This window comes from Saccoglossus kowalevskii, chromosome 3, assembly GCF_978046115.1.
Source record: "Saccoglossus kowalevskii chromosome 3, keSacKowa6.1, whole genome shotgun sequence".
NCBI lineage: Eukaryota > Metazoa > Hemichordata > Enteropneusta > Harrimaniidae > Saccoglossus > Saccoglossus kowalevskii.
Window position 1 is genome coordinate 32,182,375 of NC_140643.1, and position 19,779 is coordinate 32,202,153.

General features: G+C 36.7%; 1 protein-coding gene and 1 pseudogene across 1 annotated transcript; one reads left to right on the forward strand and one right to left on the reverse strand.

Moving 5' to 3' along the window:
- Window positions 1-2,060: 2,060 nt before the first annotated feature.
- Window positions 2,061-3,920, reverse strand: LOC146747743 (uncharacterized; annotated as a pseudogene).
- Window positions 3,921-5,409: 1,489 nt separating this feature from the next.
- Window positions 5,410-19,028, forward strand: LOC100367820 (G-patch domain and KOW motifs-containing protein-like). The gene is made up of 10 exons (XM_002734024.3): window positions 5,410-5,622; window positions 7,507-7,646; window positions 12,673-12,812; window positions 13,000-13,106; window positions 13,682-13,883; window positions 14,459-14,591; window positions 15,246-15,483; window positions 16,290-16,471; window positions 16,614-16,699; window positions 17,992-19,028. The coding sequence occupies exons 1-10, from the start codon at window positions 5,444-5,446 to the stop codon at window positions 18,130-18,132; spliced, it is 1,548 nt and encodes a 515-aa protein (XP_002734070.1). The 5' UTR covers window positions 5,410-5,443; the 3' UTR covers window positions 18,133-19,028.
- Window positions 19,029-19,779: the final 751 nt, after the last annotated feature.

Consider the following 19,779-nt stretch of genomic DNA (forward strand, 5'->3'; position numbering starts at 1 on the left):
TGGCAAAACATTTCTCAAAAATGTTGTGATGGTAATTTGATGACTTTTGACCTTTTACATATCTACGCATCTGCAACACTTGCGTGCATAGTAAAGAGTTTGGAGGATTGGGGACTATTTGGCATAACATTTTTTCCACAAATTGACATTAAGTGACCTTTGACCACTTTGCTACTACACATTCAAAGTTTTCTTTGATGATATATTGATATAGATGACAGTATATTGTTTTGGTCTATACAGTTGTAGTGTAACTGCAATTGGCTATGCATAAAAGCAAGCCTTGATTCAACTTCAGAGCGAATTAGCCAACCTACTATACTATCATGTGTTTTCAAGGAAAAAATTAGTTGCATTATTATCCCACAACATGTAGGTGCTGCAGGGGATATTATGGATCCAAGTCCGTATAGAGTAATATTTGTGACTTCAAACTTAGTGTAGTTATTGAACTTATGGGTCCAGTGCTGTCAGCATGTAGTGTGTGTGATATTTTGCATATTTGCATATGTTTTCATATTTTAATGCTTGTTGACTAAGTCATATCTTTCATTTCTCTGTCGATCTTCACTTGGTGCTATCATGGGTGCGGTGGCGACAACATATATTGTTGGTGCTTATTTGCATATTTGCATATATTATTCCATAATTAGCGTCTTTACCAAGTTTTTACCATATAACTTCCTGGTTTATGCACCGATGAAACCTGTTGTGCTTGGTGTAATTGTGACTACCATGGCGATGACGTAGAAAATGTATGCTAATATACGTCTATGCACATATTAATAACAACAATCCTCCCTCCAAAAAAGCCGGTGGATTTCTGATCGCTTTCTTATTCGACATTGTTGATATTATATTATACCATTGTTAGGGTTTTTTCAAAGTAAGTTATATACCTGTGTAGTATAGACAAATATATCTTTATATCACGTTTTATAAACATTCTTCTGTTCATGTTGTTATTATGAGTGTTATGAGTGAATCCAATGAATGAAAACGACATAGATTCGTGCACTGAATAACGCAAGCAAAAGTCAGTGTGAGATAATTACTTGTGTTGTTGAAGATTATACCATGAATTAATAAGTAATGTTTGTGAATGGCACTACGTTAATTGAGAGTTGTTTATTGCCCATGATGATCCCTTCACTACAGAAATCCAACATTGAATCTCAATTGAGTACTTCGTTATCTAGCATATTCACCAATGGTCAGAAATTACATGGCAGTCCTTAAAGTATGGTTTTATCTTTATTGTATTAATATCTACGAACTGAAATGCATTCAAATACATTTAAACGAATTTTAAAAAACTGGTTGCACTGTTTTCACTAGTGCAAATGTATATTGGCCAGTAAAGACACAAATAACTTTGTCTCTGGTCTGATTGTATTTGATACAAAGAAAAAGGCAAATAAAGCTTACAAATTGAAGTGCTCCGATATGTAGGGGCACTATTAGGAAATACTTTGCAGTGCTCCGATATGTAGGGGCACTATTAGGAAATACTTTGAAGTGCTCCGATATGTAGGGGAACTATTAGGAAATACTTTGCAGTGCTCAAGGAAACCTGATATAGAAACACACGCCAAAAGCTTTATCTTGCGGAAAAAAACAGGTTTTTGAAAATGATGCTCAAATCTTCAATCCTGGTATTACATGCATCTATATGAAATGTGCTTAAAATGTGCTTTGTGATGACAAAAGGAGTTCATACAAGTAGTTAAGTAATACAGTTAAAGTGTTTGTAGGTTACAGAAATGTGAAATTCATCAAAATCCAATAAAGATATTCGTCGATACAGCACATTCTGGAAAACTGCTAATTGGTATGCAAATTTTTAATTAGCATAGATATGTGCTGAAGTCCACTTTGTGGTACAGGATTCAGATCATTAACCCTGGTTACATTGCCTTTGCACCAAATGATAATTAGCCTCAAAGCATCCATTCATATTTTATTCAAATCATAGCAGTCGCATATATTTCAGGGTCCCAATGTTTACTTCGTACACAGGAGCCTATGATCTTAGTAGTCTGCGCTACTGTATCAAAGTTTCACAAAACGGCATTGAATGCACCTCTCAGCGATGTGTAAAGTTGTGCTGCGGCAAACAGATCTGAGGGTTTAAACCAACCGTTTTCTTCCATAATTATGCAGCTAAGCTCAAATATAGTCTAGTCACATGGATATTCCGATTTGGGAGTGCATTCCCCTTCACATACGCAAATTTCCTCTACATCGACATCACGTATCTGATGACTAGTTTCATACAACTCTGGAACTGAATACATCATTAATGGGCGGCCGCTTGGTGCTGTTTGATTTCTAGAAGATCGAATCCTGTGGCTGTTTCAAATTCTGGCAACTTCGTCCAATTCCGCCTTAAAAGAAATGAAAAGAAGTGTCAATGTGAAAGTATAAAAATATTTTATTTTATTGGACGTCAGATAAATGATCGACAGGCAATGGCCACTTCGGCACATTTTGTCACGATTCGATGCGACTGGAATTTACAAAGACGTACCACACACTATTATGTGATAACTGAATAAACGAAAATAAACGCATATAAGTACTTCTTCATGGCATGTAATGTCTACATCCAAATTTAATTTAGAATCTAAACTAGGCGGATACCTATTAGCGATTGAGGGAGTGTATAAATTCCACACACCCATCAGAACGAGATGTGACGAGGTGGGATTAGTAATGGATTGCTCTGTGGTGAGGTAATTCGTGTAGTTTTACGGAATGGATCATGATTAAACTACAATACGGGTTACGTTAAATGTAATAGATAATATACCTGAATTACAAATCAGTGTCTATAGGTTTGTCATGCAATTTAGTGCAAACGAGTCTAATACATCTGTAAGATTTAGTAATTTCAGAACGATTGAAATGTCATATCCTCGAAACCTGAAAAGCTGCCAGGGATAGACGAAGCGTTGCGAAAGAATCAATGAAATACCATTTCACACAACAATGGTAGTGATAAATCACGAGACATTACATACATATCAGGACCACATGGGTGACGATACGACAGTGTGCATGGGAAGCGTTTCAATGAGCATTACCTGTATCAAATTCATAAAGCAGAACTGGATGATATTTACATCAAGAAAACTTCCAGAAAACAAACCATCATCTCTAATATTTGCAAACAGATTTATCCAAAACTGGGAATTCTGCTTCCTCATCGTACTCCACCAACACTCTATTCTTTGATTTGAAGTACTCCGTCCATATAAGAAGCTTTTAGATCCAGCGAATGAATCAGTGTGGTTTCTCCGCAGAAATATTTGCATTTGTTCAATATAGCCATTTTCAGTGCCCCTGTCTGCGCGTATTATTCGTGGGCACCCTTGTCTAGCCTTTACAGCTTCTACATAGTAGCTTGCAATGACTTTAGGGTCATTGTTCGTTTTATATGCTTCAAGCCATATGATTGATCTGGAAAATCCATCAATGCACCCACTGATACATATTCCATATGGCTTGAGTTTATCATACCCATCTAGATGCCACAAAAAATCCGGACCTTTACTATAATATCGTCTTCGTCGCAGCCTACGACGGCTTCTAAGAAGAACACCGACAGGATCCAACAACTTCAGCAGGAGTCTCACTGTTTCCTGGGTCACAACAAGTCCACTTTGTATACACTTTAAATGTATCCATCGGTAGCCTGGCAATTGATTAGATCCCTGAATTTGTCTCTGAATAAAACTGACCACGTCGTCGATATTGGTGAATTTTTTTCTCCTGAAGAGTCCTAGCTTCCGCAACCATCTTTTGAGAGACCGGATACTTAAAATTACATTGTGCCTGTGAGCTAGGTTGACCAATATTTCGTTGTAGTTGAGACCAAGGCGGAAGTAAAATGTAATGAGTTCATCTCTATCCGCCATTGCACAGCATATGACACCAGCTGGGACAACTATAAAATAAACTCGTTATAACGAGAAAAATAAACTCGTTATAACGAGAAAAATAAACTCGTTATAACGAGAAAAATAAACTCGTTATAACGAAAAAAAACTCTTAACAAAATAATAAAACAATCTCGTTATAACGAGTTTATTTTTCTCGTTGTAACGAGTTTATTTTTCTCGTTATAACGGGTTTTTTCTCGTTATAATGAGATTTTTCTCGTTATATCGAGTTTATTTTTCTCGTTATAACGAGTTTATTTTTCTCGTTATAACGAGTTTTTTCTCGTTATAACGAGAAAAATAAACTCGTTATAACGAGAAAAATCTCATTATAACGAGAAATAAACTCGTTATAACGAGAAAAAACTCGTTATAACGAGAAAAATAAACTCGTTATAACGAGAAAAATATACTCGATATAACGAGAAAAATCTCATTATAACGAGAAAAAACTCGTTATAACGAGAAAAATAAACTCGTTACAACGAGAAAAATCTCATTATAACGAGAAATGAACTCGTTATAACGAGAAAAAACTCGTTATAACGAGAAAAATAAACTCGTTATAACGAGATTTTTTTATTATTTTGTTAAGAGTATGGCACTAATACGCTTCCGTACAAGTGACTGTGCTCACACATAAATAATATATGGAGAAACAGAAATAACTAATGGCAATAGAAAATAAAAAAAAAATATGAATTGAATTACGTGACCAATTAAACGACAGATTTTGATTAGGCGACTATTATTTGAAGGTTGAAACAGTTAGACAAACGAAATCGAAAACTCCAACTGAAAACACGATTTGCGGATTATGTGATAAAGTAGGTATAGAAGATGAATTCCACTTTATTATATCGTTTCCCAATTTAAAATCCATGATACATGGCTTTATGAATCAAAACGAGAAATAATGAACGAAAATTACACAATTACTGAAAAACTAAATTTATCAAATGCAGCACCGTCAAATCATTATATAGAAAGAGCAAGTTGGCCTGTGGCTAATGACGGCCAGGTGAATTTCTAATATTTTTCAGGAATCTAGCATTTTGCTTTTTGATGTAATTTTAATTGATGAATTGGCGTTAATTAACAAAGAGATTGTTGCCATGAACTTATTTGAGTATTTTTTTTCATGACGAGTGACACAGATAGCATTACGTAAAGAACAGTAATTGGATATATTGGGTTAAGTTGTGAGCAAAAAGGCCCAAAAGGGGCTACTGTAACTGCGAAAAACGGCAGAATCAGGACAAAAACGAAACAAATTCTTATTTTTGAACTTTTTTCACTTCCAAATAAAACAAATACTGAGACTGGAATATTAAATAATGTTTTAATTTTAACTTTTTATAATTTTATTCATGTGAGTGTGTAATAAATATTATTTTATAGACAACATTGTATACCATACCTGTTTTTTTTATTTTATTTCTCGGTTTGTGTTGTATCACCACAGATGGCGCTCGTAACCGTCATGCATTGCAAAAAACATGGCCGATGAGCAGACGGAGTGCAACCAAGATCCTGAAAGAAGGATGGTATCTTTCGGTTTTTCTAAAAAGAAAGAAAAGGCACACCTTGAAAAAGTCAGTATAATAAACGAGGATGGCGAGAGACGAAAAGAAGATACAGATTTTGTTCTATCGTTGGAACACAGAGAAGTACAAAGGTAAGTAAGTCAACTGACATTGTTATCGGTCCTCTTCATGTCTGAATACTACGTTGGTACTACGTTCCACCAGTCTTCAAATCCTCGAAAAACATACTCCGATCAGTGGCCCTATGGAGTACTTTGAAAGCAGACTTAGTTCAATGTTTGATTGTCTGTCTGTTCTTCTATTCCAAACCTTCATTTGCCATATACTAGTATATTGTCTGAAAGCCTGGATATAGACACATTTGAACATACTAGACAATCATTTGTTTACTTGTAGTACCACAGGGAGCCCAGGAACTATAATCAACTGTAATACGCAGTCTCTATGAGCTGGGGGGGGGGGGGTATCGGCTGGTATCTAGTGTAAGAAATAGACAAGAGATGAAGGCTCCAGGCAGCTCACATTTTTTAAACTCACAAAAACAGACGAAAAAAATAAAATCTAAAAAAAATACCAGGTTGAAGAATATTAGTTGCTCCTTCGAATTTCGCCAAAGCCTTACCTACATTTTACCGATATCTGCAGAATAAATCAAGAAAACTACACAAATTGACTCCATTTAGGAATTCCTAACGGTTAGTCCGAACGCATGACACCGTTGGAGGCGTGGCCTGATCAGCATTTGTCAACAACCAATCACAAGACTGGTTACGAACCAGTTGAGCAAGGCTAACCGAGTCGTGACCTCGATACCCCCCCCTCCCGCTCATAGAGAAATCCTCCAAATAACTACATGTGACTTGAAGACAGGTATATACAATTGAAATGAGGGAGGGACACTGGAGGTACAGGGTTAGGATTAGAGTTATGGGTGAGAGAGGGGCCCCAAGGCACTCTTACCCAGTACCTGATAGTCAATTATTGAATGACTTTACAGGCACACTCAGGAACTCTACAACATTCACTTGAGCGTTTTACCTGTACATCTAAGAATAGAAAGTAATAGATGGTAACATTGGTTATATCACTCATGGCGATCAACATTTCAAAAGCTTTCCATGATAGCTTTAATTTAGAGTTCATTTTGATGTATGTGTCTACATTTGCGTGTTAAATCGTATCAGTGCAGCAACGGCCGACAGATTGCTATTGAATTACTGTCAGATTGCTGTTGGATTGCTGTTGAATTACCTTTAAAATGAAGTTGGTATAATAATATATTAAATAGGAATAACCACCCTGGAGTAGAGTATACCACTAGATTATGACCAGTTCACCACACACACTCACTACCGGTACCATTATAGTCATGATTCTGGTCAAAGTCTTGTGGTATACTTGCATCTGGGAGTGTTAAACGAATCGTATTGATCCAATTTTTGTGATTCTCAGCCCTCAAGGGTGTGGGGGAGGGGGAAGTGTGTTAATTCGAAATGGAGTTAAAACACCTGTCAATTTACATAGACAAGAATGTTCGTAATTATGCTAAGAGTATGACCGCCTAGGCCCATGTCTATTTAAAATTCAATAAATCAAACCTCAAACAAATTCAACTGTGACCCAGGAAAAAACTTAATGCATTGTCATTGGCTGTACTACAGTGCACATTGAGTGTACGTACCTCTCACAAAGAATATTGTATTGGTGTAGCAGGAGTGAGAGTGTGAGTATCGTAGTTATTAGGCCTTCACCAGCGGATTCTCTCAGAGACAAATTATCATAACATGATTTGGTGCCCTAATTTTAAATATCCCACTAGTAAATAATAGCCTTTATTACAAATACGAGATACAAAAATGAAACTGTCATAACTGTCATAGTGCGTTTAGTGATCAAAACTGATCAACTTCGACATGCTCAGATGAAGATTATTTATCCGCATGTCTCACTAAAAATTATCTGCAAAAGAAGAACTATTAATAAATCCTATTAATTGATTCTATGCTCTTTTACAGTATTAAACCGGCTGAAAAAAAAGTAGATTTAGTCATTCCGTTAATTACAAAGAATAGATGGAAACTACAAACATCAGACAGCAATAATGAGCAGATGAGTGGTGGTCTTGATCAGAATGCTGCTCAGGAAATCCTTGAAGGTACTGTTGTCATTTAGTTTTGTGTTTGTACAATTGATTAAATTAAATAATTTATTCTCTTTCACAATCAAAGTTAAGTTCAGCAGTCTCAACATGATGATGATGACAATGATGATGAAGTTCATATCATCATATCTTTTTGCTGTACAGATGTAGGCAAAATGTGTAATACACAAAGTTGTTCTACTGAAATTGTAAATCAAAGTGTCAGACCCAATCACAGTGGTTTGGTTTATTCTAATTAGACTGTTAAATCGAGGGAGTCGTCACCTGCGCATGCGTCAGATGGCCATAGAGTGTCATTGTTTACAAACAAGCGTGTACCTATGAGCCTTTGCATTTTTAGCGTGTGTTGTTATCGTCGCTTGGGACTCAATTCCTGCGCGTGTGCAGGTGACGACCCTCCCGCTTTAATATATTGTAAACAAACTTAATTTTGAGAGAGACAAAGTTTTGCAAATTGAGTAAATCAGAAAAATTAAAAAAGATGAATCTTGCAGCATTAAAAATTACACTGGTGTCTTTAAGTCATAGTCACATTGACGCTTGTCTCCACGAACATCATTGCATCATCAAGCTGTTTATAGTATCGTGTTAACCCTTTTCCGGTCAAGTCGGTGAAAAACCGCCGTCAATATGGGTATGCTAGAATTTCCCACTCCAGCTAGCTAACTGGTTAAGTCGTTGAAAAACGGCCTGTTATTTAGGTTGCTCAGACGGTCAAGCGTTTATAATACGTTGTACGGAACCTGATATTTTACACTTGCGAAATTATGGAGGGAGAGAATTTTTTTTCGATTACGTCAAGTCAAATAAATTAACCAAGTAATAAAGAATGTAATTCTATACTCTTGTCTGCTCATTTCACTATTTTACCGTCACAACGCGACGTTTGCGACGACGTAAAAAAACCGCCTTGACCACATTGCAAACTGCAGCATTACAACCGTATTTGAACGACACGATTCACGGTTATAACGGTAGTAACGTATTTTGACCAGCTTGGCAAATAGTCCCGGCACTTAGAATGAATAGCATAACGGATTCCAACAGCTGAGCTTGGAATGTCGGCAATCACCAACGTAAAATGACCGGGACAGCTGGTGGGAAATATTAAAGTCCACGTGATTTCACCGTCTGAGCTAGCATATGCAATTTTATGTGTATGCAAATTGTAACCAATCTGTGTTCAAAAAAATAACATATTTATTTACATAACAATAAATATTCAAATTGTGGGGAGATGCAGTCTTGTGGACATCTGGTCGTTCAGTATAAATATGGCCGAAGAAAGTGAGATAAAGCCCAGACTCGCTGTGTGCCTCCTTTCCGACACATACGTTAATATGCCGTCCTATACAGATAGAAAGTGTTTTATGAAGGCAAGAAGGAAACTGAAGAAAACGCGTCAATCGTGCAGTGGCACGGGGAGTGATAAGTTTGACATTGACACGACAGATTTTTCACCAGCAAAGCGTGGAAAAAGAAAGAAATCCAAAGCAAAGGAAACATTTGACGTCGGTGAGTTACCAGCCGAGCGTACCACGGACACCAGTGATAATAGTCCACTCAAGAAAAGGCGTAAAAAGAATAAGAACAAACGCAAGTCGGAGACTGTCTCCTCTGTCAATGAACATGCGATTACAGAAGAAAACCGTTTGAAGGACTGCAGGGGCAAACCAGGAGGCAAACGTAAATCGAAGACGAACCGTAAAGTGGTTGAATTGCCAGCTGCCGACAAAGCAGATGCCGAAGAAACGGAAGTTGGTCACGCTGAAATACAACGTGCCGTCGAAGATGTGATACAATTTTTGCAAGACAATGTTTGCGATTCGGAACCGTCGACATCCGCCACAACTGCCAACGCAGAAAAGCAGGGGCCTGAACATATCGACCCAGCGAGTACGCAACAAAACGTCGATGTCACCAAAGAAATGGTACAAGAAAATGTATGCGGTACAGAACAATCAACACTTGCGAGTTTCCCCGAAAAACAAACTATTAAAAAACGTGTTGTGTATGCACACGCATCGCCAATGGACACGCGTGATGATGAACTTGTATTGGACGAAAAAACGGGTGAGCTACGACACAAAATACCAGATGATTTCATAGTTGCAACTGACGACGATACAGATTCAGAAATCGATGAAGATCGTGCTGAGAATGACGATTTTTTAGAGCAACGTTACCCACCTGTACTCGATAGCGACATTGAAATTGAATCCGACACAGAAATTGGTGCTACATTCGATTATGTTGCCTCCGGCACTGGTGAATGGAGAATGGCCACGGAGGAAGACGGCGATATATTTACTATTCCAGTTTTTGAACCCGAACCTGGACCAACTTTCGAACTGCCTTCATATGCTCGTGAGGTGGAATATTTCTACAAATTTATCCCACCAGAACTGATAGAACTGGCTTCTACCGAGACTAATAAATACGCCAAATATCATCAAAAATGCATTGCAAAAAAATTAAATGCCCGCTGGCGTAATACAAATTTCATTGAAATGCAAGCATTCTTTGGTGTGATGATATGTATGGGTGTTGATCACAAATCAGCAATCGACGATTATTGGTCGAGTGACCCCTTTCTGCAGAACATGGGAATTGCATCAGTAATGACTCGGGCCAGATTTCAAATGCTAATGCGTTATTTTCATTTAGCTGATCCAGTAAATGACCCACGGCGGGATCCTGACATTGAACGTCGCCGTCAACGATCAGAGGCCGACCCGTTGTATAAAATCAACCCGTGGCTGAAACCCGTACTCGAAAATTGTCGGCGATACTACCAGATGGGACAGGAAATTTCGATTGATGAGGGTATGATTAGATTCAAGGGACGGTCCAAGTTTAAGCAGAGATTGCCCCACAAACCCGACCGTGATGGCTTCAAAATATGGCAGGTGTGCGACTCGACAACGTCTTACATTGCAAACTTTGAACCATATTTGGGGGTGAAATATAAAACTACAATTGAGGGGAGAAAGAAAGAAACTGGGACAATCAAGAAGACAACACACCGGTTGCTACAGCCCTTCACAGAAAAAAACCATATTCTTTTCTGTGATTCGCTTTTTACGTCAGTTAACACAGCCCTTGAATTACAAGACAAGAAAGTGTACATGGTCGGTAGTTTTAGCAGACGAAATCGGAAAACCATGCCGCCGCAATTAATTCCTGAAGGGAAAAGCAAGAAGCTGAAATTGAAAATTGGTGAAATGAAAGCAGCAACTAGACCGGACGACACTATCAATATTACTGCATACCAGGATGACAGCGCGCAAATATTGATTTTAAATACAGTCTATCCCCCACTGGCTACGTCGGCAGAAGCAGTAGATGACGAGAGACACGTGCCTGTATCGTTACAATGTTACAGACATCACATGGGTGGCGTGGATCGTTCTAACCAAAGGCGAAAATACTATCACACGGGCAGAAAAAACAATCGTTGGTGGATCTACATGGCCTGTTACCTCATAGATGTTGCATTGGTCAATGCTTATGAATGTTTCAAGGCATTGAATCGCACGACTAAAGTAACGCACAAATTCTTCAATATCCGCACAGGTAAACAACTGATTGGTGGACACTCGAGTAGAATTCAAAAATCCATAAGAGAAGTTGGCTCTCTTCCAAGTAACACGTCATTTATTCGTAGTGAAAACATGGATTCGCACGAAATATGCAGACTATCCGGGCGTCAAAAATCGTGTAAGCAGTGCAGCAAGGACGGGAGAAAAACTGCGAGTGGCCGATTATCAGAAACATCAAAAGGATGCCCAATTTGTAAAGTTCACCTTCACGCGGGCGAATGTTTCGCTGCTTTTCATCACAACATGGCACTGAGGGGAAAACGCACCGTGGGAACACAAACGCGAAGTACAGAAGAGCAGCCCTCGACATCAGGCAGACGCATGGGAGCAGCCCGCCGGGGTGGACGACTAAGAAAGGCGTACAACAAATAAATTTGGGACTTATTACAGCGTCACGAACTGTACAATAGTTTGAGTTGGTGAAAATACGTTATCGTTAATTTAGTTTCATGCTCAGTCGGTATTTATACGTTTTAATGTCAGGATAGTTCATCGGGTCTAGTCGGTGGAAATACGTTTCTGCGTGAGTATATATACACGCCAAGTCCCTGCAGTTACGTTCTCGCTAGTTCGTTTTATTTCAAGTCGTTAAATATACGTTGAAATATTTAGTTGGTTAATGTGGTCATGTCGGTGAATATACGTTGCCGTGTGAAGGTAACCCCGATCAAGTCGTTGCAATTACGTTCTCGTTCGTTTCAGTCTCAGTTTGAGTCGTTAAATATACGTTGTAAGTGTGGACTTACTCATACGGTCAAGTCGGTTAATATACGTTAGAGCTTGAATATAACATCAGTTAAGTCACGGAAAGTACGTTGTAATATGTTACACATGTAGTTCAAGTCGTTGAATATACGTTGCAATTTGAAATGTACGCTAACGGGTCCAGTACGTCAAACACGTTTTCCCCCGTACATGTCCCAAATATCCCCATACTCACGCGTTTTTTTTCTTCTTACTTCGAACTTGCATTCATGTAGTGACCTTGTACTTGCTTGTAATGTGTTTTCAATTAAGCAATATTTATTTCAATGTTTAACACGTGTTTATTGAGACTGTACAAAGGGCAAAACATCGTTACTTAACGACAGTAAAAAATGTGTATTGAAATAAAACGGTGATTTTTTTTATACGAGAAATTGTTGTCCATGGTGGTAATGAAGTGTGTATGCAAACAGATTGCAAAAAATGTGAAAACTGTGGTTGATACAGTCTGTTAACTATGGCCTATTTTTGCAAAAATGTCTGGCAGGATAGCATACACAGATGCTGGCTACTGGAGTGCATTGAATCATGACCGTTTTTCAACGACTTAACCTGATAGCGTGAAACTCCCCTGACCGGAAAAGGGTTAAAATAAGCTTGTTTTGAAATCTTTCCAACAAAATTTACAACCTGTGATATATGGTTATTTTCAGACATTGCCAAAGAAAAAGAAGATTTAATCCGAAGGAGTAAAGAGAATAGCAACTTAGCCATTCCATTATTAATGAAAAATAAAATACCAGAGGGTTTTGAAACTGATGATAAATTGGACACTTCTCTCAGACCTAATGAGGTAAGTTAGAATTCAGTAGTGAATTTAATGCAAAATTAATGAAAATAAGAGAATCTGCAATTTATTGTTTAAGGTGCCAGAGTATCATGCAGGTTTGTCATAACATTTATGTCTGGGTATTTAACAAAATGGCCAATTACTAAATAAACTATAAATCAATATAATAAGCTTTCATATTTTTGTTTAGGCCTCTGCAGCTGACTATGATGAGGTACCTATAGAAGAATATGGTATGGCAATGTTAAGAGGAATGGGATGGAAACCTGGTGAAGCTATTGGAGGAAGATTTAAACAGTATGTTATTATCATTAAGCTTGTGTTTGGTTCAACCATATATTCATGAGTCCTCAAATGTAAGCCTACCATTTCTTGGCAATACAACCAACATGCCAGTGACCTGCAACCTGAATGATGCTATGTACTCTAGGGGAGAATAGAGAGGTCTAATCATAGGCAGACCTACACATATTGGCTAATGATCAAATGCAAGTCACATTGAAACACTCGTCTATGGTATTCAAGTATTAGTCAGGGCCTTCATGATGTAGTAATTGTTGAGCTTCCTATCAAGAGTTGTTAGAGTTCAATTTATTTATATGTTCACATTTGTAATCTATTTCCTACAACGTGTAAATGTTTGTGTTAATTACCGGGCTACCATAAATCCTATGGCTCAACCTATTGGCACTTGAGTTTACATGGGTGAGAATGAATTTGAAACTAGGAAACAATAAAATTCATTTGTGTGACATCTATCACCTATCTTACTGCTATTCATATGTAAATAAGTGATGCTATATTATACATTGTAAACACAACTGCAATCAACATTTCTTGTCAGTGACTGAGATTCATTCATTTTCATTCAGAATTGCCAAACCTGTTGATGCTGTATTGAGACCAAAAGGTCTTGGTCTAGGTGCAGATAAGAGACAGCTTGATGCACTTTCTGACAAGAAGAAGAAAAAACTGAAACCTGGTGACAAAGTGGAGGAAGAGGAACCCCAAGGATTTGCTAGGGGTGTTGGTGTATTGGTCGCAAGTGGGCCACATAAAAACCTATATGGAAAGGTATGTGGTACATTTTATTAGAGTATCATAATCATAAATTTGTTGAGATCTATATTTGAATTTACTATTCTGGTTCATTATAGTGATTATCTCACAAGTTTCATAACTAAAGAACAAAGATGGCATTTTGCCCATGTGGTCCAGTTCACAACAAGGATGTTGGCTTATGCAAAAGTTCTGCATCTCATATTATTGATCCATAGACCCTAGGGTCTATGATTGAGCAAAGGAATTAAATTTTGTGTTCTGATCCAGCTTCTAGCTACTATTATAATCAAAATTTGGTCTCAGTTGGGAGTCATGGCAAAACTGGATTGTATGACTTATATCATGTATTTTAATCTAGTAAGTTGCATGGTGCTTTAAAATATTTATGTTCATGTCAGACTCTAGCGCCTTTAAAAATTGCTGGTTGAATATCAGTCATCTTTGATGGCCTATTATCTTTCTTGTAATTTCATACAACACTGAATTGTCCTTTTGTATCATATGCAATTCAGTTAGGAGTAGATACTGGTGTTGCCACATTTACAAAATCAAAAATTCATTTAATATGTAGCATTGTTTCTCTTCAGATAGAAGGTGTTGATGAAGATAATTCTAGAGTTTTAGTCAAATTTGCAATTAGTAACCAAACTGCAAACATCAGTCAGTATGCTGTGAAGATTGTGGATAAAAAAGAATACAGAAAATACTCTCTTGATATCAGTAAGTAAAATTTCTTAATTTTATTAATTTTGTTTGACCTTGAAAAATCCAAGTTATGTGCAAGTATTCAATAAGGCTGCAATGATGGGATGAGGCGTCAATGTTACTGTACTGTTAAGCCATAATACACTGTCCTCCCAAAAAGACAGCTTGAAATAGCATGTTGTGATTTGCGTACATGAATATTCTCATAATATTCTCCATTGACCGTGTTTTGTGATAACATTTTTGAATTATCTTTCAATTAACTAGAGAGAGATGTCTGTGTTTTTCTGATTTTTTGACCATAATTCACCCTAATTACATCATGAATAAACATTTTATGTGTTGCCTGATAGAGACAGCACCTGTGTTTAAACATGTAATTGTTATAATTATTTATCTGGGATAGAGTTGCCAAGATGAATAATGTTCATGTTTAAATATATTAATGCTTTGGTTAATGTATAATGGTATGTAATAATATCTGTTATTTTATCACCCATGATGAGACAAAGGCGAAGATGAAACTCTGTCAGGGTTCTGATTACTGACCATTTTCACTTTCCTTAACTAGGTCATTAGTTTAAGCCTGAGGTGGTAGAAACAAGCATACAAAAATAACAGAATTTGCTCTAGTTTTTCTATTGATTAGTGTGTCATTCATTATCACAGGTAGACTGTCCAAAGCACACCAAGATAGAAAGGACGAGGAGAGGAGGAAACAAGACAAAGATAGGAGTGAAGACAGAGATAATTCAGATGGGTATAGACACAAAGACAGAGAGAGTGATCGGCACAACAGAGATAGACACAGAGACAGTTATGACAGGCAGACCGATAAATACACACACAGAGATAGAAGGAAAGAAGATGAACCAGATTCAAAAAAAAAGAAATACAAAGATGAAAGGTACTGATATTTCAGTCACATATGGCTTTTTCATCACTCTTGGCAATGTAAGATTTTAGAACTTTTTTTGAATAGAAAAATCAAATGTGACAATACAAATTAAACATGGCTGACAGAATATTACTGGTATTCTTATTTGAAACTTATATAGCACCATAATTCCAGATAAAGTTGATACCAAGGTACTTTTAGGTAGTACCTTTGGGCAGATCATTGTATTACTCTTCAGGAAATCTTGATGACTGAAATAGAATTCAGTTTGAGATTAACTATCATCATAACTTGAATAATGATTCTAATAAAAAATATTCTTTAAGCAGTATGGATCTCACAAGTTAATTAACAAACCCACTCATAATCTAGCAGAAGTGCTTGACCTCATATTAATAAATAGCAATATATAAATTTTTATGTTCTGTAAAATGCCTTATTTTTGCTTTTTTTGCTGGAGGGATGATTCAGTAAAAATAAAATCTAGCGAATATACCTTTTTTCCTATATTTTACATTCAACTCATCAAAAACCAGTGAAAATAAACCCAATACAAAACACCCAAAAAGTCTCTTCATTGAAAATGAATTCATGAGCTCAGGAACAATGATCAAAACAGTGTTCTGATAATCAAGTTTGCGAACCAATCAGTTGGAAGCATTATGGAAGGTGAACTTGGCCGCAAATATAGAAATTGTACAAAAATAGGCCTGGGTATTTAAACGAACATGGGGCACTAAGTCAGTCAGATTCAGTACTTTTCATACCACTTCAATCCTTTGTTGCTGATAACCTTTCATACCTTCTTGTTTCAGATATACTACAGCATCTTCTGATCTTAGTGACCAAGTATACTGGTTGCGTCCAGATTTAAGAGTTAGAATTATTGATAAAAGATACAAGAAAGGCAGATATTATAATAGCAAAGTATCTGTAGTAGATGTTGTTACTCATGATATGTGTTCATGTAGAACAGAAGATGGCAAACTACTTGAAGGTATAATATTTAATACTGCCCAGTGTATATCAGTGACTACCAATCTATTTTGATAAAATTGAAAATGCTTATAGACATGTTGATTTACTGTAATGCTTAAATCTACAATTTGATATATATATATGTATATTTTATTTCATAGAATTAAAGCAAGACATGTTGGAAACGCTTATACCCAAGTCTCAACCAGGTTATATTATGGTTGTGAATGGAAAATACAAAGGACAGGTAGGCATTTCAAATTATTTATGTATTTAAAGTTATTGCAGCTAGATGACATGCCCCCCAATAACATGGTAATAATTATAAACCACACTTTGAACATTATGAGGTTTGACAGCTGCCCACTAACATTGAATCCCTGGTAGATTAAAGAACAAGGTGTTGAGATTGGAGTTGCGAGTTTAAATTTAACTAGGAGTGTTTCTTGTAGTACCATTGCTTCAAAATTTGGTATTTTCTATAAATATAAAACAGGTTGACAAGAGTCCTGACTTTTTACTAGATTGTGGATGAGCTTGTTGATAATATTAAGATACTACCCTGCACTAGGTCAATTGGTCAAAGAATTTCACATAACAAATAGTTAGATCACATGCAGTGTTGTAATTGCTGTTACTGTTGAGTGTTTTATTAGTCTTTTATCACTGTATTCAATCACATTAGTGTTCAGTCAAGCATCCCTCTCCCCCTTCAAAATCATAAATTCTGAGTTGTGGTCACTGGCCATTACCGTAACACATTCAAGATTTAGACATGCTTTTCCTGCAAATGTCATAGTTTAGTATATACAAAAATCCATGGTATTTTGTTGGCAAATGTCAGCTATAGTGAATGTTTGACTGGTTTTCATTAACCATTGATGTGTTTCATGTCTTGTAAACTTGTCGATTATCAACTGAGAGGCATTTATTACAAATTCAGCCCTAATATAGGTGTGCACTCACACAAGGAGGACATTTGCGCTCCTAACGTCGGGTAGTGATATGACAGAATGCCATGACATTTATGGGGTTTGTTATTTTCAAGAGTAATGCAGTGTATCCTGCGACCATGGATACACCATATCATGATAATTCTTGATATTGGCCTTAGAAGAGGTCAATAACTGAAATATATTCCTGACTGTAACAGTGATTTTTTTAAACAAGGGAACAGGGATGCAGCGCCCTCATGCCATGGCCATATGCCCCCTTACCCTGCGGAGCAGATCCTCTGGCAACCATAAAATTCTGATTGACCAGGGATCACATGTGGCCACTGTCTTCAACTGTGACCTGTCTGATAGTAATTTTGGCCCCAAGGAAGCCATAGAATGCTCCATTTTAACTGAGAATTATCAAAAACTCCACACCCTGGTAGGGAGAAACCCTGCTTGGTGGCGCCGCTGAATTGCAGTGCTCCCTCTTGCAGTTTTTTTCTAGAAAAAACCCCTGCTGTAATGTATTCCTCAAGTTACAGTACAGTATGAATCAGAAATTACTGTCTACTTCATCATTTTTTCGTTTATTGTTTTTCAGTTGGGGACTGTGATAGACAAAGATAAATCAAACTGTATTGCACATGTGGAGTTATTAATAGATCGGACTAAGATAAGAAAACTGTCATATGATTCAATATGTGAATATATTGGTAATATACAGGAAGAACAAGACTACTGAAGATAACATCATGACAACACACTGCCTCATAACGTATACCAAGAATAGTTATAAGTACTCTGTGTAAACAAGTACTTATGTCAGACAACCTTTGGCTGAGTAGAAGCGACTGTTTGGAGCCAGTTCATAATCAATTACTCAATTCAAATCAAATACATGCATGGTATTTATTAGCCCCTGATAAATGCATTCAGGGGGCTTATGAATAGAGTTCCATTTGTCCAACCAACAAGGATTTTCTCAGATGTTCATGGGTCAAATTTTTCCAAATATAATACATAGTAATTGATAAATAATTGTAATAAGAACCATATACATGTATATGTTGATAGTTCATTTGTCATGTCTGTACAACAAGAGAGGTGACTGTGATATTCTCAATGACTGTACTCAGTGAATAATGTGAATTGATATTAAGAATACTGCTAAGAATATGCAGACTGTCATAGTCCAGTATGTATAGTAGTGGAAGTTTATACAACTAAGAGTAATAATGTCTTCTGGCTTAATACCATTTTAATATTCATTTTGTAAAATTCCAAAATCAGGTGTGAACCTGCTTCATTCATAACTCTTTTCCATTCACTTATCTCAAGGCAGTTCTTTCATATAGTGTGTTTTCATGTGTCACCTTAAAATACAACAGTGACAATTTCAGCTGATTTATCTTTCTCTATATATTTATCTTTCTCTGATACATCAGATGAGTTTTATAGATGTAATTTATTCTTTTTTTTTTTTTCTGCCTAGATTTCAGTAACAACCTCAAGTGTTACTGTTTGTAAATGGATTTGTTCATTAAGTGAAATGCTAAAAAGAGGGTTTTATTTTGTATTTATAAAAACAGCTGTATTTGGTATTTTTATAAAAATATTAATCTAATCTGATCTGAGAAATGTTTGTCATCATTTATTAATCCTATTTCCTCAGACAATACAGAAAATACAGATAGAATTTTAATGAATTTTTGTACTGTGGATCGTTTTAACTTCAATTTTAGAGAGACGCACAGTCAGCTGGCATATACCCGGTACTAAAATAAATGCATTTATAATTTACAGATATTTACTATACTTGTGGGGTGGAGCATTTTCTTGGCATTTTCACCATTGGCAACCATCACGGTAAAAACAAGATGTTGAAAACTGTACTTTGGGGTAGTTGTTGAGACTGAACAGTGAAACAAGATTACTCCTACATGTACAACGTATAACAAATTTGGCAGCTCAGTATTACTCAGTTGAGTTACTTTATGACTGCATGCTTACCTATGCAATATCTGGATATTACACTGCCATAAACCATCATGTCTTGTTTTAGAGACCTTAACTCGTATAAACATTAGAAAATACAAATTTGGAAGTACCTGTACTAGAAGCAGGGCCACTGGGAAGGAGAACATTCTACGCTAAGACGTACACTACAGTACAATGTATTCTGCACGAGCTGCTGTGGAGCACCACTGAAAGCAGCTGAAGTCAAGGAAACAGCACAATTGGATGTAATGCAAGTTTGCCATGTTTGGCAGTCACAGCAATGCACCAAATTCCTGTGATTGGTGGGTTCTACTGGAGCCAATCTTAACACCCTAGGAGCTTTATCCAAAAATAATTATTACCGGTACCAGTACTAAAATAATGTGAACGA